This window comes from Eucyclogobius newberryi, unplaced genomic scaffold (genome assembly GCF_026437365.1).
Source record: "Eucyclogobius newberryi isolate DKJ021-1_F unplaced genomic scaffold, fEucNew1.0.hap1 SCAF_9, whole genome shotgun sequence".
NCBI lineage: Eukaryota > Metazoa > Chordata > Actinopteri > Gobiiformes > Gobiidae > Eucyclogobius > Eucyclogobius newberryi.
In genome coordinates this window covers 27373354-27397441 of record NW_027316532.1, presented here as the reverse complement: position 1 = coordinate 27397441, position 24088 = coordinate 27373354, and the positions used below count along the sequence as shown (strand labels likewise).

The following is a 24088-nucleotide window of genomic DNA, read 5'->3' as shown; positions in this document are numbered from 1 at the left end:
GGCAGGCAATGCTACGCTAAAATATTTATATCTTACTTGCGTATTTTGCAAAACACATTACTGACCTATAATGGAAGCAATTATCATTTGTTAAGCTCAACAGTAATGGCATACTAAAGCTGAGCGGATATCTTTAACGTCAGAATGGGTGGATGTTTGGATTTATTTTGTCCTGGGTCTGTGGTCGGGTTGCTTCCTACCTCGCACGTAAAGGTTAGCAGGGGACGAGTAACGCACGCCTTCCACATTAGACGCCACGCACTCGTACTTCCCCTGGTCCGTCTCCTCGCTGTTCTCAATCTGCAAGGCACCTGCGGAAGGAAAATGTTCAGACACACAGAGAAAGAGAGAGAAACACGTTAGTGGCGATACGTGGAAAACTTCGATCATTCTAGTTCCGTTAATGCTCTCGATAGTAACCCTCATATCCCTCATAACTCACAATGAATAACCGTCAGACTATCACTTGAGACAGCGCGGTCTCAATCCATCTGGTTGAAATTCACACAAACATGTACCAAAAAAACAAAAATGAAAAATAAACACGAGCGCAGTATTGAAAATAATTTGACAACCCAAAAATGTTTCTCCATCATCAGCCATGAATTGAATCAGTTTCAACGTTAGTTTGGGAATAACAGTGACGTGATGGTGCAAGCTCATGGAAGGCTGAAGAAGGGGGTTTAATAGCACAGAATGATTGTGTTATTCTTTGTGGAAAAAGGGAAAACCGAGGTACTTATATAATGCGTGTCAAAGTGGGCTCATGTACAGGGAGTAGACCTATGTGGATGGAGAGAAGGGGTCTGATGGAGGTGAATGTAGGGGCATCAGATCATTCCTTGTTAGTGCTCTGTTGACGGTGCTTCCTGATGATATCATTAGGGCTGTGGCTGGCTCAGCAGACAGATTGCAGCCCCGGTCTGCCTGACAAACACTACACCACCGCTCGTTAGCGTTTAGCCAGGAAGCATCAATACACCAGCCGCAGCCTGCAGTTCTTTGTAATATACCATAGCCAACTTCATCACATCCACTAGCCCACAAAACAATAACGCACCGGGTTACTGTGCTGGAAAACTGCTCTAATAGCGCTGCAGCTTTAGATGTGCGACAAATGAGTGCATTCTCTCCCCTTAATTAAACTGAAAATGTAAGTCATGCATCCACCTTAGGCCTTTTAGGTGCGCACAAACTGTTCCATTCTTCAGTTCAGATCATTGGCTCTGCCCAGAAGAGCTGCATTTTTGGCATAGAGCTTATGAAGCAAATGAAAATGCCTACCTGCCGAGTACAGGTGGTGGCAGCGGCTGCGCGGTGCGTTTTGCAGGGATATGATTTGGATCTGTTTGATGTGTGCTTGGAACAGCAAATGCCAGGCTGATGGCAGGTGGGTTGGAATGTGCTCAGACGCCTGGTGCCTTAGCCCCACCGAGACCACAGAGTAAGGTGTGTGTGAAGTTCAACTCCAGGTGGACACTCCAGAATGCATTGCAAGCCGCTCGTCAGTTCTGCTCCCTGTTCACTATTGTAAAAATGCTGCCTGAACAAGACCGACAAGAGAACAATACTTTTACTGCGTTGTAAAACTAGGGCCTCACCAACCGCTTTAACAGAGATTTTAATAATACTTTGGGGGAAAAGACTAGTTTTTGAGCAAAGTGCTTTTTGGTTGATGAATAGAAGACTTACTGTGCTGCTGTTCAGTATTTAACTGGAGTAGAGCATGACAGGGAGCCTCTTACCCAAGCCTCTTCTTTTAGAACATTCCACATTTCAAAACAGCATGCCTAATTTCAATAAAAACATTGCTTCCATGTGGGCCAATTACTCCAGTTTTGAGGCAATGTGACCCTTTCATTCCAACACTGAGCCTCTAATCTCCACCGTTAGCCTCTCTTGGCCGGACAGTGGCACTTGGACAGCTATCATCCATTTGATAAAGAAGGCAGTAATGGGCACTGGGTGTGGACATTTCTCCCAAACCAGGCAGCTGTCCTGCTTAAGAGCGTAGCGCGCCTCAGGCTCATCTGATGAGCAGGTCTGCAGAACGACTGAGCCACGAGAGAGGGCCGCCTGCAAAGGAGTTCAGCAAATAAATACTCTTGAAGGGCAATTCAATTTCTCCAAAAGGCATAGCTGAATTAAACTGTTTTGGCATCGGACAGCAACTCATTTGTTAAATTAGAAATATACCAACAAATTAAGTTGACCAAGCAGTGGGGGTTGATTGCAGGAGTAAAAATAATACTTTGAGTGGGTGATTTAAAGCTATTAACATCGAACGTGATCTTGTATAAATATTTAGTTTTCAAGTTCGATCTGCGGAAAGGTTGTTAAAATTGTGAGTTCAGACCGATGGAGAGAGCGACCGTGGTGGACAACAGCGAGCCAGATGAGGGGATGACCAAAAAAGCAGGCGGGGGCCGGCATGGATGATTGATTCCAAGAGCGCTCCAAGCTGTGGTCTCCCCAACCCTCATCAGTGCACTGTAGCCGCTTTACTGTGCGCACCCCCAAGTCCCATTTGTGTAATTCAATTAGTGTGCTCCAGCCAGCCTTGATTGATTTGTTTAGGCGATCAACAAAATGCCTGGCCTAATCTCCCTTCCTCGCTCCTCTTCCCTGTTGCTGCCCAATGCCACGCTGTCCTTTCTAATCATTGTTTCACCCATTTCCTTGTCTCGTGTTGGATTCACATTTCTCACAGTGTGTTTAAGCCCGGCTATTATCTGGCGGTACAGTGAGGGGTAGAAATAATCAACCGCATTAACACAAGACTGATGTGAAAGAAGTCACATAAGGACAAGCGGGCAGAAGTTTTAATAACTAGCAGAGCGAAAAGTGAACTCGTGACAGCCGCGTCCGGAGCTGGCCTTTCGCTGGCCGGCTCGATCCTTCCGCTGTCATCCGAGCACCCTCTGCCACCACCCCAAGGTCGTTATAGCACCAGGGCGCAGTAGGAGGCCCCACGTGTGTTGTCGTTGTTGTCAGTGCCCATCTGGCGCCTTGTAACGCTCCCATGAAATCAGTAATGAAGCAGGTAGGGAGTCGAGGTACTTTCCACAGTGCTACATCTACAACAAATGTGCTAGATGAGATTTGTGTCGGAGCAAACCGAGTCCGCATTAAACAAACACGAAATATAACATCTTCCGGTTGGTGGAAGGCAAGCTAATCGGAGCGAACGGAGAGTAAACACAAGGGATGACGCTGAAAAGTCCCCCTCTCTCTCACACGTGCGCGCCTTTGGAAACGCTAAATCAGATTGTCATTTCTCTCTGTCTCCAAAAATTCAAAAGGATATTTTCCAATGTGAAAAAATAATATTTATCGGGGCTGCTTATCTCATTATGCAAATGCAGAGTTCATAAGTCGCGCCTGCTTTCATTTGACACAATATGATTTATGAGATCTTATTCACAAAGAGCCAATACGCAAAGGGATGGCTTAGGTCTCCTCACAGGAATGACATGTATAGATGTTCGGAATGGCTGATGATGGAGGAACCCGGGTTAGATGTTCACGTAGATCGGGGGAATCCTCTGCACTGTCAACGTCAGCAAACAAACAAAAAATGTAATGATGTAATTACCTGTATAGCATGTTCCTAGAAAAAGGGTCAAGTCAACAAATAATAAACTTGTGTGGGTCATTTCACTGGCCTTTTCTGTACTAAATGGTGCATACAATCAATGCACAATATATTTATGATGCATGAGATGGTTTAGATTATTAAGGCAATCAACAAATACTTTTCTTATTTAATGAGCTTCATTCTCTCCGAGTTGCTTTTTTTGTGTCCTAATTCTAGCTCAGACCAGGTACGACACACAACACATTTGAACATTAAAACACCGACATACAGTATTGTTCTTTCCAAATTAGGGCTGCAACTTAGTAGTCAAATAATCCGCGATAATCTTTTTTATTAGTCAACAAGTCAAACGAATATTTGTATTGTATATCGAAACCTGTAAAATACCAAATGAAGGTTGCAATATGGCAACTGAAGGATTCCAGATAGAGAATATTTAACACATAAAGCGTGTTATCAATTGAAATTAAAAATAGTTCATTCTTTTATGATAGTTTGATGAAAAAATTCCATCGTCTTTGTTATAAAAAGGTCTGTTCGTACACGTTTTAGAGTCTGTATAGTCCAGATAACGATTATGATCATCAAAACACAACTTTTTGTTGATTAATCGTTGCAGCCTTTTTCCAAATACACTAACAAATAAGACTAACACACTTGTAACTGTTTCATTTCATTAGGCCATCTTTGCAAACAGGGCTAGGACCACCCTATCGCCGCCATCCCCCCGGCTCGAGCTAAATGTCAGAGGCATAAAGCACACAAGCAGCCGTATAATAGCCACCCCTTTCCTTCCCCGGTGCATTCAATCGCCCCATCGCTACACCATAAGCACCCATTGAGCGAGGTAAAGGCAGTAGAACACACACGAGCGACAGTGGTGGGAGAAATGGCACATAAACGGTGACAGGACACGGAAATGTCAAACACATGAGATCACACAGACAGAATGTGCAGATAACACCGGGCACAAATACAAATGAATTATTGATGGTGGTAGAACAGGAACGTTTTTTTTTTTTCTTTTCCCCTTGTGTATTATTAAAGGGTAAGTTGATTTCATGTTGATTCAAATGTGTGATCGTGTTTGGTTATGCAGCAGTTTAAAGTGAAGTTTTTTTGTTTTTTTGTTAAACCCACTTTTCTTACAGCTTACCTTTTATTGGGGTACCCTCTGGAGAAGACACAAAGATGAGGACACAACATTAGTTTAGTTAAACGGTTAATTACAGATAAGTTAGTGGAGTGCTTTGGCTTAAAGGTTGGATGTTTGGGGACGAAGTTAGGAAGAACAGACTGTCAAACGGTTTGGATAATTTATAACGACATTTATAATACTGTACCTTCCATTGTTGGTATGACAAGTAAAGAATAGGAATAACAGTATAACAGCTATGTAACGGTAGTCTTCCTTATATTGGTCACAAATATGCCTGAAAAATATAGAGATACTGTATTATTGCTGTGTGTCAAATGTGATCACACCTTTAAAACTGATCAAATTTGAGGACAAAACTACCAATTTAGACATCTAGAATTCTATATGTGTTTTAAATGATAATAACTCACTTTTTTTTCATTATTTCTACAGGTTTACACATCATCTAGAACATATTTTCTTCAGCCAATCTAACACAGGAGCTGAAAGAGAGCTCTGGCCTCAGCGCGACATGGTTTGTATAAGCCATTTCCGAGGCAACTGACCTTGAATAATAGGTCAATAAAACAGTTAACAGTTGCCACCATTCCATAAACCGGCTATCTTTGCAGAATAAACTCAAGGACCGCACTGGAGTCTCAAGTGTAGTTCCAGGGCAAGCCTTCGGGCTGCTGCAAAGTGAAACTCGACACATTGAAGTTGTTATTTACGAAACATGCTGTAAAGCTTCTTAACTGTGACAGATCGACTCTTCGACTCCTCCTCTCTGGTCATGCTCCTCCGTGATTTTTTTCCATTGTATCATTATTGTATGTTTATTTCTCCGTTCCTTTGTTTATTCCAGGATTGGATTGGGTTACGACCTTGATTGTGCGCCAGAAACCACATTAAGCTCGGTAAAATCGTGTGCTTTTTTTTTTCCACGAGGCATGATGGATTGTTGAAATGTAGTGGTTTTATAATGTAAATTGTACTCCTACAGGCATGTTTACAGTGGGCAGCAAAACCATCCTTTCACAAGTGCAACTGCCTATCCTTGTCTGCTTGTTCATTAGTTTCCTCTTTTCTAGATTGTAATGTGGCTCACACTGGATAAAAGCCTGGAGGTGAATGCATATAGGTCAAATAACACGCTACCCATCCACTTTGTATGGACAACTTACAAAGTGGGATTCCTGTTACCTTTTTACAATAATGAATTCTATACCATTTGAGCTGTTTGTATACCAATGCATGAATCCAGTAAGAAAACAGTTAAAACGTGTAATTAAACGACCAAATACTGTATGTGTGGCCATCTATACTCTATAGAGACTTACTGTAAAGTGTGTATGACTATGGTTCTCAGGCTCTTCCAATTATGACTTTGTTTGGCGGAATAGACCCTGTGGTAAATAGCTTTAACATCGTTTTATTATTTTACAAGTCAAGTGGAAATTTGTGAAGAAAATTTGAAATTTAAACGTGAGGATTTGCAGGAAGTTGATAATTTAACAAAACAAAGGTGTTACAAGGTATTATTTTTTGTCAAATCATAACTATTGAGTAATTTATATGGATATTTGTGAGGAAGTAACATTATAAACTCCAACAAAATTGTCAAACTGAGGAAAAATTGGCACGTTTTTTGTAAAAGCTTGAATATGATCAAGTAGCCTGGTCAAACCTGTCATATGCACTTTAATCTCATAATGTTAGTGTATTTATATTTATGAACTTGGAAGCTTCCTTTGTCATACCAACAGGTGGAAGGGACTGCATTGAAGTTCTGTCTGGTTTGGTAGGCAGTTTAAGTTTATGTGTGTATTAGGACGAAAAGGTATTAGAGAGTTAACGGCTTTTATAGGTGTAAATGAGTCAATAATAATTTAGTCACGGTTTATCATGTTTCAAATGGAGCCCTATACAGTACAAGTTGATGGCTACTGTAAGATTAATTAAAAAACCAGACAAAACAGTGACATTTGAGTCATTTGTCCAACCATATCATCGATCACATAATCAGGGGTCACAAGGATACAATGAGAAGGGGCGCTGGGCAGGTTATTTTGTTAAGGTGTTAGCGTTTAAGTAGAGGCTGCAGGAAGCTCTTGTTTTTTTTAGTTTTAGATTAGTTTTAGTTGGGAGGGGATAAGTTAAGGTTAGTTGAGGTTTAGGTTAGACTAAGGTTAGGCTAAAGTTAGGGTTAGGTTAATAAAGCAGGTTGGAGGAATATGGGTGTAAATAAAATGGGTTGAATTGAAAAATCAATTAAAGAAAAACACAAATACAAGATGAAAAACAGTCAAAAATGTTCCTTCGTTTACTTTGTTCTTCTTGGGTCACTGTATTCAATTAGTTGCCATCTACTGTGCGTTTTTATGCTGTGCTTTATTGTTTTGTCTGTGTATGCTGATTTACTGTTATGCCATATGTGACAATGCTGTCACAGTTTTAATAACTTTATAAAGACCTGAGTGCCTTCATCTCTTCAGTCTGCAAGGCCAGACGGTATGGAGATACAATGGCAAATCCACCTGTGTGGGCACATAGCCCAGTGACCATAAGCCCCTCTTTACAGCTTTGGTCGGCCAGAGGTTGATCAGCTTATGGTGACAATGACCTGAAAATACCTCCATAGGCCACTGACCTCCTCGCATTATCAAAGACAGCATTATTCCCTGCACTGAAAGCCCCAGCTGTTTTGTCCGACAAACCTCCAAATATATAAAAAATGTGACTGAAGGACATCTCTGGTCTGGCTTACGGCAGTGTAGAGCGAGTGTTGCCCATCTGCGTGCGGGGCTGACGAGGAGGCATGATTGGCTCGGTGTCAGAGTGACCAGCGCTCGGAGGGCATCTGGCTGACCTTCTCAACGCCACAGACACCCATCTTAAAGCCCACAGGGGTCACAGCAGGACAGACATCATCCTGGACGTGATGCCACATCTACAGAGGAGTGAGCCCACCCCCACTGCGCTGCTTTGATGTCCACAAAATTGAGTCACTTTCTTCGCATTTAAGATTAAGTATAATAAAACTCAATGGGATTTCTGTCAAAAAATTTGCATAAATCAGAGACCTGGATGAAAGTGTCTTTGGCAGATCCTGTTTCTAAACCTCTACATGTGCCCCTCCCATCCACTGGCTGTCTCTCATGCGTGTGCTTAATCAGTTGTAGCTGACAGGGCCAGCGAGGGCTTGGGGTCTGCAGCCACAGGGACTGGGGGAGAAATGTCAGGCTCCCTCCACACCTCCAGAGGAGCTCCTCGGGGGACTTCGGCGCAAATATCACTGCCCCCGCCAGCACAGCATGTCTGGCACATAAGTAAGCAGTCAGCCCGTCCCCTATCTAACGGCCACATAGTGATCTTTGAGTTTATGGATTAAAAGTGTTAATGTTGTCTTTTGTCTCCAGGGAAGGCCTAGAGCAGGTTATACTGTATTAGAAGCACACAGGAAGTCGCAGGACAAGGACGTTTAAGTAAATTTCTATTGCATGCATCTATTTTCCTGCTGCTCTTGAACTGTGCGTTGCAACAGTGGAATTGCCACATTGTGGAACAAATAAAGTTTGTCTTATTTTATCTTTGAAATTTGTTCCCAAATGCCAATTCTCATATCTCATATAAATAAAAATGTATGTTTATTTTGGTAATTTGAGCAAACATAAGAGATGAAATTTCCTTGATTAAAAAATGCTGCACTTTTTCCATCTCAATAAATCTCATCTAACAAGCGTTACGTCAAAAGCACTGCAGCAAACTAATATCACCTTACAGGGGGCCCAGATACTGAAACAAGGAAAAGCAATTTCCTCGTGCGGCACTACATACACAGAATCTGAACTAAAAGTAACATATTTCCATCTCAAGACTGACAGCTCCAAAGCTCAGAGGAGGTGGAGAATGCAGCCAAATGTAAGCTGACCTCCAGGGGAGACACAGCAAGAGGTTTATGGTGAGCGAATATGTGGGCCAATCTGGGACGGAGAAAAAAAAGGAAAATATTTGACTAAGACGGTCAACACCGGCCGCTCATGTAATCTCATACTGTTAAGAGCCGGCTGTGTTTTTGCAGAGGCCTTCACCTGGAAATAACTCAAGATACTCCCAGATTCTATCAACAATCTACACTTTCCAAGGATATTTCTGGACTGAAAGGCACGTATTGTGAAACATGAGGGCTAACTTTGCAGCACGGGAGACTTTCAAATAAGGGAGGTTAGGTTTTGTGAAGAAATAATTGCCTTGGCGTCCTACCGAGTCCAATTCTTTTTCTCAAAGCTAGAAGTACAGCAGTGAAGTACACAAGAACAGAAGTCTAAAATCTGGATACAGGTATATTTAAATGGGCATTATGTAACTTCAAGTGCCACCTGCTCGTCTCACTGGAAATATTAATGATTCATCAGATCAAGTTAGCAGTCAGTTATTCAATTTTTAGCAATGAAACGTCCTGTAATTTAAATAAATGAAAGATAATTGTATTGTCTGACTGTGGAACGTTCCAGGAAATGCAATAACATCTGGGAACAAACCGGTGGCGTTAACCTCAACCAGAAAAGTGACATAAAGCACTTGAATAACAGAAATATACTGATGCAACGCACATCAAACTGACTGTTATTTAAAACATTATGCTGACTGCCTCGTTGTCCTGTAAACTATTTGGCCTTGGAACGCCTTCCTCACCAAAAGCTTTGAAGATAAAGTTGTGTTTGGAGACAGTGTGTGTAAAAACAAAATAAAAAGACGTAGAACAGAACGTGATTCAAAAAATAATAGTGTTGAGGGAGCATGAGGGCAAGGAAAGAGCATGGGATACATGCATTTTTTGGAAAGTAGTTGAAATATGCCATCTGCTTCAAGGAGAGTGGGTGGGCTTGCTGGGCTAAAGCAAGAGACTTACCAATGGTATCTGCAAAATGAAAGTACAAGAAAATAATTAAGTTTAGTCTTGTGTAACCTTAATTTCCATTTTGTGTTAAGTGTTATGATAATATTAGCAGTGTTTTAAATCGAGATTTTGAGGTTCTTGATTTTAAATTAGTGTTATCCATTCTGGCCGAGTGAAATGTCTTGAATACTCTGATCTGAAAACATCAGAGTTTCAGACATATAGACACATGAAGACATACAAAAGAATAGAACAAGCCAGCAGTGTTGCAGACAAGACAAAGACAGTTTCAGAAACAGAGAGACAGGTGCATCAAAAAGACGGGGACAGACAATTGCCAAAAGCTTCTTCTGAAAGGCAAAGTAATCCCTCAAAATAATAGGTAAGAGAATAGGAAATCCTGATGAATAAGGTTTAAAGAGCCGGCAGCTATGAGTGTCATCTACCCTGATTTGTAGCAACAAATCAAATACAAGTCATTCGATTTTCCAAATGGTGACAAGTTAGCCTGACCTAAAATATCTAGCCCTTATTGCCCCAGGCTACTCCAAGCTTGGCTCTTAATTAGCGACATAATTAGGCTCTCTGCTATATTAGGTCTCTGTGGGGTTTAATCAATGGGAACAAGACAACATATCCACCACTGAGCTCCGTCACCCGTATACAGACTTAGCATTCCCTATCTGCTATGACACACTGGCAGGCCGCGGTGAATCATTTGATCTTGCCTGTGATTACACACTGTGTCATAAGCAATCTATGCCAACACATTCTCCCGTTTTAACTCTGGGAATCTACATTTCGGTCCAGAAAATTGAACACTTTCTGGAGTTTTAAAAGGTAACAAAAAGTAAGCGGTGCTTACCTGAACGTAGCTGTTTGATTCGGCCGTTACTGGCACTAGGGTCAATGGGCAGGAAGTCCTTGTACCATGTGATCTCGGGGTCGGGATTGCCGCTGGCCGCACACAGCATCGTGGCAGTTCGGGTCCGCTCCACCACTTTGAGTTGGGGGCCCATGTCGATGTTGGGGAAACCCTGAGGCAGCAAATCCTCTGTGAGAAACACAACGCAAATGGTAAGTTAGAGAAACAGCCAACAATTTCCAGAAGTTTCGGTTTAAACTGGGAGACAATCGAACAAATACATTTTTATATATATATATATATATATATATATATATATATATACACACACTGGATCCACAAAACAAACTTAATAATACAACATATATCAATTCTACTCTACTAGTATTAGACCCTTTGAATGACAATTTTTAGGAAACATATAAAACAGTTTATGCGGTTATAAAAGTACAAAGGTAAAAAAAACTGTTCGAAATTTACAAAATATATAACTTATTCTTTAACTATTATAATTCTTTGATTTGTGATATGTGAAAGAAAAACTACTGTCTTTGCCCACAGAAATGCACTAGTTTCCATGATCATGCCAGAGCCCGTGTGTATTCCAATGTGATTATATATCTATACCTCTTGCATGTATCAGTGCAACTAACCATGGGCAGAGCTATTCTACTCAGTACATCATAAAAAAAGAAACTAATCCGTTCCGTATCTGAAGACAATGTTCTATAAATACTCCCTGGCTGCAAATCTCCACGCTGCCCGAGCACTTATTTCACAGTTAAGATATGAGAGCATGTATATTACTGCCATTGTTCCCTCTCAGACCCTCATGAGGCTGCCTCTCATAGGGCAATTAGTGCAATGGGTCAAACCCGCGTGACCCGCCTCACAACGCAGCCACAGCAGTGAGTCATTGGGAGATGATCAGATCCAAGGGGGAACTACCCGCGGCTCTAATATGCATCACAAGCCCAAGGTCAGCGTGGCTCTCAGAAGATTGACTGACTAAGACGCTGGCCAGTGGCACCGCTTAGGTCAGCCTTCATCTGGAGAGCGGGTGACCTCATGCTCACTCTGCCTAACGGCCAGAGCCTTGTTGTCACCCTGGGAGCGCTAAATTATGGGTAATTAGAGCAATAGTTGTGGATTTAGTTTGAGAATTGCAGGGCTGTGGTGACAAGGTCAGTGACTTGATTAGACCAAAAGTATAAATTTAGACTTTACAAAGATTTATCAAACAGACATTTGGATTATTTTATCACAAAAATCCATGCCACACACAAGTCAGTGATTTGATCAAATTGGGTGGTTGGAATAATTCAGAAAGCATAAAAAAGGAAGTAACCAGGAGTAACCAGGAGGTCCAGCGCTTCCGCTGTAACTAAAACTGACATGTGCAAAGCACAATGAATATTTAATATCTGGCTTCAAAGCAGCACTGGCATTTACACAGTTTTAGGCTCTCCGCTGTATCCTCTTTATCGAATATTCATAATCATCCCCTGTATAATCGCTTAGCAACCTGCCCTGCAGCTAAGGAAACTAAGACACCCGTTCATTTTGAAACGTGTGAACATACAACAACTTTATAAACAGAGATCCGGCATCTATAACAACACATCCACTAAGTGGGGATTGATTTATCTGTGTATTGTTTTAGTGTCATTTCAAGCTATTTGCAAAACATTACACATATTGAACCGTAAGCAAAGGCCAAACCCCAGGTGCAAGTGGCGTTCGGACAAACAAAAGTGTGCCTGGCGATAGTAGTGAATGAAGAGCAAGCAAAAGCTTTTAAAGATAATTCAAGGGACTGATGCTATCTCCACAGCTGCTCCGACCTGATAGAGCACCAATGGTTTCCTGAATAAATGGGAACTACGCTGGTTACTTACTTCTACAAGAATAGACTCTGATAGCATCTCTTTCCCCTGAAGCTTACAGGCTCCGTCGATAAAGGCGCCCATGCAAAAATAAATAGATCACTCATCGGGGGAGTGTTACTTGAGGGTTAGCTATAGCCTGTCGGGGAACGAGAGGAGGCGAGCAATGACATGAGGCTGATAGGATCCCAGGAATTCCCAAAGGGCCGCTTCCCACATAATGCTGTAGCAATTGCTTTTGTGATGTGGACCAGGCCTTCACTGCAATGACAAATCTTTAGAGGGCCAAGAAGAATTAGTGTGTGCGCGCCATTGGTCAATAATGTCACAGTAGATTTTGCCAGGAGCAGATTTATTCACTTAGGTCAATTGTAAGTGACATTCACACATATATGATTTATCAGTGATATCGCCAGTACCATGGGGATATGCAATGTGAAAATTGAGAAATGAGCCAACAATAAATGATTGTTTGGGAACGATTGTACTAATTGGTGCCACAAAATAAACTATAAAGACAAATAACAGTTTATAGAACACACCTAAAAGTTTTTTTAATCCTGGCTACACCCAAGCAGAGCACAGGTGCAAATCTAAAGGAGAGTTTTAATCTTTCAAACGACATGGCCCTAGACGCCTTTGTTGTGCAACCTCCTTTTCGTAAGTGTTTTCTAAAAAGCCCCCAGATGCACCCCACTGAAGCAGAAGCTGTTTAAACGCTCACATCCTGGGTTAAAATAGTGACTAGCAACCTGAGTGTAAAAGATGAAAGTTCAATCGTGCTGAATTTATCTAAAAATTCAAACAGATGCACATTTCAAAAACAAATGATTTATTCACGGGAGGTCTAACATAATATTAAGCTGTTACATTTCTACAGTTTACATCCACACACGTTGACCCGTGTCCACAAATGTCCTCAGTTTAAACCATTTGATGAAATATGATTACATAAGTCGGTGACAGGTGCAAAGCTTTTAATCGTCCCCTGAAAAGCTAATGTCCACGAATGTCAGCTCCCGTTCCCTAATTTCTATTGTTTTGATGTGGTCCACTCTATTTACCGGTCGTTGGCGGCAGAGAACACTACAATGAGCCATATCTGCGTCTTTACTGTAGCCTTGACATAAAAGATTTTCAAGACACACGCAAACTCCTTTGAATTCATACATTTTCACAAAACTGGGGCCATATAGGTACTTAGAGAGCACGGAAGCCATTTGCCCGTATAGTGCTAATGCATGGGACAGCCAGAGCACTTATCTAATGCAATGTCCTGCTTTACAATCGTCATGCAACTTTTATAACATTGTGGAAAAACAGTTTGTAAGCGTTACATTGGCAAAATTGCTTCCACGAACTTAACAGCCATCTATTTTTGACAGCATTTTTGTTGGCCACTTCTACAAATGCACCCATTATCTCTATCTACAATGTAAAAGCAAAACTACAGTAGAAAAAGCAAGTCTTCCTGAGAGTTCCACTAATGCCATGGGATACGCTGCCGTCCCCCGCACATATTACCCATATTATTATTTTCACTTACTGAAATGATTTAATTTCATCAGCGGCATAATCAGGTTAACTGATTACCCAGAGCCACTAGACACAGGCTTTAAGCAGGGCGGTGTGCTAATACCACAGAGGAAACACTGCAGGAGGAGGAGGGAAAGAGGAGGGAGAGGAGAAAACTCAAGAGGGTAAAAATATCATCCATTAGCCATAACATTATGACCACCTGTCTAAGGTTAGGAATCATATCATGTGTTATGATTCAATTAATGTAATTCAATAGAGTTCTGAACATAATTCGACCTAGTTGTCTAAAATAGTGTTTTGTTTTCAACTTACTAAAACTTGATTCTGCTTTTGATTTGAATATTCTGATACAACATAATTTGATCAGGTCCAACTTTGTCTTGTTTTTGTCATTTCTATAAAGCAAAAATACAAATAGAGTTTTTAGTTTCTAGATTTGTTTTACAAGCCTAGTTTGCCATAACTTACCTTATTTCCTACTTCAACCAGCCTTGGAGATAATATATTCACTTGTTTGAACAATTATAACAGGAGCCATATCTGCATTCACTTCTCCTCAGGGATAATCTGTATGTTATGCCGAATCGTCTGCGCATGGAAAAAGGCACAATTCACTAAAGCCTATAGTGTTCTCACGAAAGAGGCTCCTTTAATGGGAACACTTAGCTGGACATGGCTGATTCAAAAGCCTTCCCAGAACTATTTAAATTCATCAAAATGTCTGGAAAGCAGAGCAATGCCCCTGTGGAATAGCTTGAAGAATGCACAAAGAAAGACAGGTGAACACTGACACAGAATGATCGAGGGACAAAGAAGGATGGCGACACAAGGGGAAATCTAATCACAGCGTCTCTGGCCCAGGACCCCGATAGCACGCCCGGCCCGGAGAGGCATCTCAGGCTGAATAATGGTTATTACAGAGCCAACACTCAACCCCTTACTCCCCCGTGTCTGTGTTCCAGGAAAGTTGGTCCAGTCCACCGCGCATTGGTATTCTCCACAGCGAGTGAAGCAGCCACCAAGGACATTTACATCCAAATCTCAAGAAATAAAAGCTAAGCAAAACAGTCTGGGGGACAAAATGAAGCAGGATGGGCGCAGGGCTCTATCATTACTGCAACAATGGATTTTGTAGAAATTGACACTGTGTGAAGGTTTAGGAAAGGTGTAAAAAAAAAGTTGTATTAAGTAGGGCTGGGCCATATTACATTGTGATATTTGCAAAAGGAATATTGTGATTGTACTTGTACTGCAGCTGCATTTCTTCTCCGTTGTAGCAGTAATTGAGGGTAAGTGCTACTGCTAAAAGCTAGCAAATTAATCACAGAGTGTGGAGGTTCTGCAGAGGTTAAAACTGTAATAATGAAAGAGATAAGATGTGAGGGAAAAAGTGAGTAGAAATTATAATAGCCACCTTTATGCAGTCTTAGGTACATTGACGATTGAATGAGACCTTTTTTTGCCCTGAGGGGAATTTGTCTTGGACACGAGAGCATAATTATATTGTGATTTCAACTGTTCTTTTATTCTGTGAGATACGCTTTGACATCTTGACCAGCACATTTTAGTACATACAGTTTAGTATCTTTACTGGAGCATGATTCAGAGTGTAAAGTCTTAACTGCTGCCAGATGGGACCAGTGCCTTGGCAATGTAAAGATGTGTTTGTTTCTGCAACTTTTTAGTATGATGGATAAAGTGTATTTAAAAACTTCACATTTTTGATTTTTTTAATGTTGTCATTTTAATTACACGGGAAAATGTTGCCTTTTGTTACTTCATGCACGAATACAAAATACCAGTTCAAACAATGAACAAAGGCCTGACTACAAGCTGCGTCCCTGATAAAGTTATAACCTAACACCTAACCACCACAGCAGACCATAGACAGAGGAGTAATAGTCTAGAACAGTGCCAAAGATCCCCTGCGCTGCAAAGAGGTGGAGCGAGTAAGACAAAACATAAAAGTGGGGGAAAATGTGTTTATCCGACTGCGCCAGAGGAAGTTTATTGAGACTTATCTTTTTTTTTCTGTCCCTTTCTTTCTTGTCAGGCTCCGGAGGCGTGTGGGGTGAGACAGGCGAGCTCCAGGGGAGACAGGAGATGAGGCCAGGACCATTAAAGGAAGTGTCCCAGTGTAGACCGCAGACGTCAGACCGTCCGCTCAGCTTTGGAGGTGGGTGGTGTGTGTGTGTGGTGAATGTGTGTGTGTGGAGCGGCGCTGGCACACAGGGCCAAAAGAACCATGACGTCAGGGGTGCTCAGCCATGAAGATATTGATTTTATTCTTATGTAGGGCGACACTAGAAATGGTGTAATTTTACGGTACGTAATCTGTAATTTGATGGCTTCTGTTTATGATAATGGCTACATTCTGATGTCTGTGGGAACTTGTCTGATTAGAGAGAAATAACTTAATATAGCCTTAAAATAGAGAGTAAATTTGGGGGTTGCATTGATTAACTTTAAAGTAATATTTTATACAGTAAACACTGGCTGCTGGAAATAGTATCACTCCAGATCTGCATACTACTTATAAAAGGGATTAGTCAAGTAAAAGCGGTGTGGCAAAAACTAAAAATGATTAAGTATCTCCATGTATCAGACCCAAACTGCCCTCAAAAGACACAAGAGTTCATGCAAAAACAACCATTCATGCAAAAAAAAGTACTACCAAACATTGATAGATTAGATAAGAGATAAATTAGATTCAACTCATGATTCCCTCCAAAATCTTCAGCTAACTCCAAATCTTTTCATTTTTGCTGTTAAATTATTTTAATCTAAAAAAAATAATAATAACAATAATCGTTGGCTAACACTGAAGTAAAACGCTAACAACCGATTAATCGACGTCTGATAAAAATATGTTTCTCATTATTCAGCTTAGAAACAAATTAGTGACAATAATCATATTTAAGATTGTATTAATTTAGTTGCCTGTTTTTCCCCATTTTGATCATGTTTATAATTTACTTCCTGGTTGGACATGAGCAGCAACTGTGACATAGGTAGAGTTATACAACTGTTACCTAGCAACCATACAACGATACAAGGGGAAAAATCCATATATACTACACAATTGCTATGATTTGACAAAAAGCAATAATTGAAAGCTCATTTATTTTGTTAAATCATTGTTTAAACTGTCAGAAAACTGTGTCAGTCGCGTGTAAATTGCGTTTTTGGTGGAATGTCGCTCATTGATGGAATAAACAAAGGGATTCTGTTTTAGAACTCGACTCAAAGCTTTCTTCATAAAATTGTACTTGACTGATGTAAAACTATGATAAGTATTTACAACAGGGACCATCCCACCAAACAAAGTAATATTTAGAAAAAACACGAGAACCTGAGAGCATACAAGTTCAAATTCCTCTGTCTACATAAACATAGCTCGTGTTGTGGTATCCTGAATCAATATGACTAAGCCACAGCGATGGTGAAATATTAATGTGTTATCAAAGACATGTTTGGGCCACTTTCGCAGAACAAGTGGCATAATTGCGTGTCACAGCTAATTAATGATGGCACTGATGAGAAAGTGTTTCGGGAGGAGTCCTGACAGCTCATTCAGCCACAGCATGGATCAGGTTCAGAGCTCTCAGTTAGTCATCTACAGAAATATCTGGTCCTGTTCAATACCGGGGACATTTTTCATAATGGGCAGAGGACAGAAGCAGCAATTTCGGGAGCATTTTCTCCTGACAAAAAAACGTTTTACTGCAATCGTTTTTTCTTTGTCATTTAAAGAACATTGTGTTACTGGAAGAAAACAATTTCTGTTTGGTTGTCAAAACTGAATAAATGCGTTTTATAGAAAAAGGTGATTTGAATTTCATCTGTTTAAACCTGAAATGTGTTCACTATCAAAGGCCAAGTCAATGGACAGGAACACCATATGTGCCGCACCCTTTTACAGACAGAGAGGAGCATTGTTCATAAGACTAAAACTGCACTGGAGTATTTCATTTGCATAGCTTTTTTGAGAGTCTGTAGTTTGAAACCTGCTCATCTCATTGTGTCAGGCTGTTGGGCAAGACTCTTGGCCAACCTGCTCCCCTGTGTTTGTGGCCCTGAAGTAGTATCAGTGTTGTACCACAGTGTTATATAAGATAAGATAAGATAAGATAATCCTTTATTGTCCACACATGGGGAAATTTCATTGTTGCAACGCAGGTAGATACAGAGGGAAAGGACAGATAACTTATAGGAAGTTTGAAAAACACTCTCAATAGAAGATCTCTTATAAACAAAAACTCCTATAGACAAAACCTCCCATTTCCCAACAAGGGATGGAGGGGAAAAATAATAAAAATAAAATAAATAAAGTGTATTTCTTCATTTTTAAAGCCATTATCGTGGTATGTATGTATCGAGCCTGATGCTAAATGCTAAATAAATGACCAGCGCATGTTAACAATTCAATGCATGTCACTTTTCAAAGCGGTTCCACCCGGCTACACAGTTTATTTGATGCTTTCCTGCCCCCTGCTCTGTATGTTTTACAATACTTCCTCTTACATGCTCAACTCTGTTTCCACAGATGTGGCGGGCCCTGTGCTTGTGGGCCAAATCATCTCAACTCTGTCAATCGTGCTGGGCCCCGCCTGACCTCTGCGATGTTCAGCTCTCGTCACCTGGGTTTGTGCGTCATGCATATTCAGGGCGCTTCTGGTCCGGCCTGTATCCCATCGCTCGTATTTATGCATGAGATGGGCCACTGCAAAGGTCGTCATTCACACACTTTTCCCCATTCTCATTTTCAGGCTTAAGTACAGACCAATACCCATCTCTCCTATGACATACAGAGAAATTTTAACTTTTTGAGCAAAACACAAACTTTCTATATCGCTCGAAATATATTAACGCTGAATGAAAAGCACCAGAGCATAAAAGACCTCTTCCAAGACACGTACGTATCCTGCCTCACAATAGCGACGTTATAGTTTTCAAACAACCGTAATATTGGCAAAACTCTTTTTAAGCAGTTATGCCAAGAGACATAAAATGGAAAACATGATACATTTTTAAAGAAAGCGCTGTTTTCTTTCTTCTTCTTTTTTACAATTCACTACAACAAGCGCCGATCATTATTTTTTCCATCTGCTTAGCCTTGTACCTTTATTTCTATAGCTTAAACAAACGCGCATGTCTGCTTTTATTCCACAGTTTGAATGAATACCGTAAGTGTCCGGGGGTGCACTCCCAATGCAGTGTGATGTGAAATTGGTGGCGAAGGGTTCAGGATGCGGCCACCCCTAAAGGCAAGCTCCTCTCACTTATCCCACTCAGCTGTACCACCCGGTCTCCTCTGTCGGCTTCCTCCTTTGCTTTACTGCGAGGCTTTTGTTCCCCAATCCTCATCCCCCAATCACCCATGATCAGCTCTCCAGGATCAAAGGATTCCAAGGCCATAAAGTCTCATCAGAGTGAATTTTCTTCTTCGCTGAACTTTATTTTTTTTTATTTTCGGCCCTTTTTCAACTAGACAGAAAAGTATGGAAAGTGCAAAACAACACTCCAGGAGGCATATAAATTGCAATATATGCCGGAATAGGGTGTGCAAAGGGAAAAGCAGACAAAAGGTTCTCTAGAGGGGCATTTCTCAAAAGTGAAGAAAGAAGTGAAGTCACAGAAGGACAGCAAAAGAGCTCCCCACAGAGAAACTTAAACCTGCAATAAGGAATCGGGGTCACAAGGGCCCTCCACATGACCACAGCAGAACTATTGATCTGTTGTGTCCGCCGGCCCGGAACTCGTTTGACCAATAAAAGCTAAGATAAACTTTGCTTTGTTAAATTTACCTTGCCTGTATGAATGTGTCTTTGGAACTGCATGATTGGTGCAGGCAAAGAGGCCTAGAATAGTAACTAAATAACACAATGTAAAATACTTTGAGCAAAAAGGCAAAATATGATTTCAATGCATGAATATGATTACCTTTTCTATGGATTCTTCACTACAGCCCTGGTAGGTGTAGTCAACATACAGCACACTTCCAGTATAGACCAACAATCAAATGTGTGTTTTAATCAAAATACAGTGCATCCACAAGTTACAGCCATATTCCAAAAAGGATTAAATGCATTATTTGCTCTATAACTATATAACTATACCTCGGGCAAGTGACATCACAATTACAACTAACATGGCTCGTTATAATCACTGGCTCGGTCAAATACATCAGATTATTTCCTAAAATTACAACATTTTATTCATATTTTCCAAAGTAATGGTGTGCTATGCTGTTTGATAGCAATATATATTAGCATATTCATTATAGCTACAAAGTTTCACTGCTGAAGCTATATCACAAAACGCCTCCGGCCGACACTGACACAAATCGGACCAATCGTTACCTGCGCATTTAAACGTTGCGACTGACTAAGCTTCGAGGGGGAGAAGCAGCGCAAAGGTCGTCCCCTAGTCATGAATAAAAAAGGGGTCGACCGCTGTTGATCCAGACTCATCCTGAACTTTCTCTTTATTTCTTTAACTGCCTTGGAGCTGTAAACACAAAAATAAAAGCCTTTAACCCCGTCACTTACCTTCACGTCAACACGCCTTCTCCATGTGTTATAGTTCACCATGTGCCTTATGTATTTTTTATATTCTGTCCTGGTTTCACCTCGTTCGGTAAATAAAACAAGCTCAAGCGCATATACGATCCGTCTGTACCCATTTTACAAAGCAGCAGTGTTCTGGCCCTACACAGACTGGCCTTGGAAGTGGCTGTACCGGATTTGAATGGTTTTGAAATGAGAAAAACAAAACTAGTTCATTTAACTGTTTTTCACTTGCATTTAATCAAGTAAAATCTGTTTTGCCCCAGTGCAGATACATTGTAAAAGCATCTATTCGTGTGAAAATGAATGAAATTAGCATGCTAATGTTTGTTAGCTTTACCCGGGACGACAAAACTCGCTCTGGGCTCAGAAACTCGTGAAATATTTAGGATGCTGGGAATGCATTAGATAAGTGAAGGATACATGTGGACTGCTGTGAAGAGTTTTTAGTTTATATTTATACACACATGGACAAAGAATGAATATTTTAACCAAAAATAACTAGTTTTTTTGTTTGTGCAATGACTGTATAAAGATCTACAATTATATTTCACCATTACCCACTCTTGCAGAAGCCGCAAATTAGCAGACAGGCTGATCAAACAGTCGGCATGCCACGCATCGCGAGTCCCTGGATAACAACGGGTACGCCTGGTAAACCTGACTGGCACAATGTTGCTCTAAAGCAGATGGAGCTTTCCGTCTAGTTAAAGCCAGCAATCCAAACAGTGAAGAATAGCTCTGAGGCAAGCTCATACCCCCCAACAGTGCACGTGTGTGTGTTTCAATTAGGCCATAGCAAGTGATGGCAGACAGGAAGGTACTTTTGAGCGGTTCCATATGGTGTGAGGTGACGGAAAAGTGCCACTGTGAAAAGGTCAACGCTCGGTCTAAGTGTTTTTTTCTCATTAGATGGTTTTAGGTAACATTCAGAGGGAATTGCAACTGAATGGACTTGTTTTCTCACTAATTAAATAAGATTTGTTAGGTTCTTCTAGGCAAAAAGCTGTCATCTTTGAATTCAAGTGGGCTGTGGGGATCCGGAGCACAACCGAGCTACTATGGGCCTAAAAGAAAGGTGTTGACTTCATAATCAAACACAACTGAATAACATTTTAATTTGAATGGTCACAACTACCAAAATGCAAAGGCTGCAATGATTTCTACGCAATTGAATTTCCTCTGCAAGCAAAAAAATATCCTTTAGTCTTTTAATGTAAAAAAACAAAACAAAAACTTGACAAATACGCTCTGAAATACATTCTTCGTTCAAAAAAATCCAATCTTCTTTCAAATCTAAATGCTCCACGGTGTGTGTAAAATGTGAACTGAACTGCATCTTTATTTGGAAATGTAGATTACAGATTTAATTGCAGTTTGTGTTAGGAAGAAAAAAAAACACCCTTTCTATTGATATTCACCAAAAATGTGTGTAAATGTCCACACAAGTAGCAATAATAGCAAGGGAAACTAAGCAGGGACCGAACTCACAACCTCCATCCTGACACACTGTCGGAGACGCTAACACCACAAGCGTTTAACCGACTGATAAAATATAGAAATAATATACCTCCAACTGTGACAGCCTTTCCTCTCAGTTTTCTCAAGAGGGAGTTTCATTTACAACAATAATCACAACACTCAAACTCCACAAGTCTAAATGACAAGCACGCAGCTGATACGTCTCCCACAGTCGTCCCTCCGCACCACGCGATGACAGTATCTCACCAGAATATTTGCCTTCTTTTGACACTCGCTTGGGAACAAAATACGACGGGAAATTACAGAAATCCCACAGCGAGCGGCGCTTTGTGTCAGATCTCAGGAGCGTACGTGCCGGCATGTCACCGGCTCTCCAAGGACTTTCCAAGAACTGTGTGCGAGTCCTGCGTCGCCAGATGGCCCCCCTCTTAGGTATTCAGACAGGACGGTGAAGCAACAGCCGAGGAGTCACGGCCCGCCACTAAACACACGAGCAGAGACACAGGGCGTGGCCGCGCTGTGAACATGTCATCAGTCACCGGGGAGCGCGCCGACGTGCCGACTGCAGTGTGGAAATACAATAAAATAATGATGAAGTATGTGTAAACAAGCTGTGCGATCAGAGCTGGGCAATGTGAAGATAATATTGCTGTAATAATAATAAACATGCTGATAAAAAGAGAAATGTAAAAAAAAAATGGTATACGGTGATGTTTTATATACTTTTGTGATTGATTTGACAGACTTTTCACATTTTGTCTGATAATACAACCTTAACTAATACATTTAAAGACATATTTTAACTTATTTCTATTGGATTTACATAATATTGTTTGACTATTGTTACAGCGATACCACCTCTATGCACAATGTATCTATATTTAACTTAAGAATTGGGCGATATCAATTTTTTCACATCATCACGCCTGATTATACCGCGGTAGACAGCATCATCTCCTCTTCAACTCTTGGATTTGAACAAAACAGAACATTAATCGTGTGTAAAGTAGAGAAGAAATTGCTCAATAATTAAGACAATGAATGTTGTTGATTTGAATGTAAATCCACAATTAATTAAAGCCTCCAGCTCCTGCCCACTTCCACCTCGCTCTGCTTCATCGATCACTTTAAACTAGGGCACGAGTAAATGTGTGAAATTGTGGCTGTAAAAAGCGCCAGGGTTTTTTATTGTGAAGCGCAGTGCAGAAATGTGCACAGAGGATGCCACTGTCCCTTTCCCCTTGCATCACACACACACACACACACACACACACAGCTTGAGTCACGGTCACATGGACAACAAAGCAAGCACTATACTTAAGATTTTAACGCTTAACACTTAGACTGACCTTTCTGACACGGACAGGATACTCAATAGCGATGGTGCGATATGGATTTTATTTGTTTAATATGTACCGATATCTGATATTTGGCTTTGGTTTGCCGCTGTAACCAACATTTGCTGATACTGATATGTCAATTTTCAAATCTATAGCGAAGTCAACAAATCTATTTTATATGTTGAAGTTTGCAAATTGACCTTTCACTAGTAAATAAGCAATGACAAATAACAAAAGTAAATACAGATAATAATTGTGAAAACATATGACCATATTTGTAGCCTTATTGCTCTTCTATTTCCATTTTTAATCACTACTCTGTAAAAAATCTATCGGCCGAGTTTGATATTGACACTGGACACTGGATTGAAACAGATTTACTGCCCAGCCATACAGTAATACTGATAATTCACCATTAAATGATTATGGAATGCTGTCAATATTGACCAATGCGACCGTTTACTATGCGTGTAAGTCTATTGTACACCCCCGGCTGAGAGGCAGGTTTTTACTACAAATATCTTTCATCTGTTCGACCAGCTTTGACTGTAACTGGAGTACTCAATGTTTGTGAAGACTTGTGCGGGGACGTAACAAGTGTTTATGCGTTAGGATGTAGTTCAAACAGTCTTACACAAGCGTCTATAGACCTACTTGAGAGGCGAACACGCTACTTTGTAAACACTACACTGTAAAGCTGTGTCTGTTCTGGTCATTCCATTTCAATCTCTTCCAGGTCAAATGCAGACATTGTGAGGTCTCGCTTTTGCA

At 40.8% G+C, this 24088-nt stretch overlaps 1 protein-coding gene across 16 annotated transcripts in view; it reads right to left on the bottom strand.

Moving 5' to 3' along the window:
* The window catches only part of ptprsa (protein tyrosine phosphatase receptor type Sa), a 219882-nt gene that overhangs the window by 71967 nt on the left and 123827 nt on the right, over nt 1-24088 (bottom strand). For all 16 annotated transcript variants that reach the window (XM_072438688.1, XM_072438689.1, XM_072438695.1 and 13 more), the window contains exons 6-7: nt 10502-10690; nt 201-311 (exon numbers count right to left, since the gene is read on the bottom strand). In XM_072438688.1, the coding sequence (XP_072294789.1) occupies nt 201-311; nt 10502-10690 (300 nt within the window). The remainder of the gene's footprint in view (nt 1-200; nt 312-10501; nt 10691-24088) is intronic.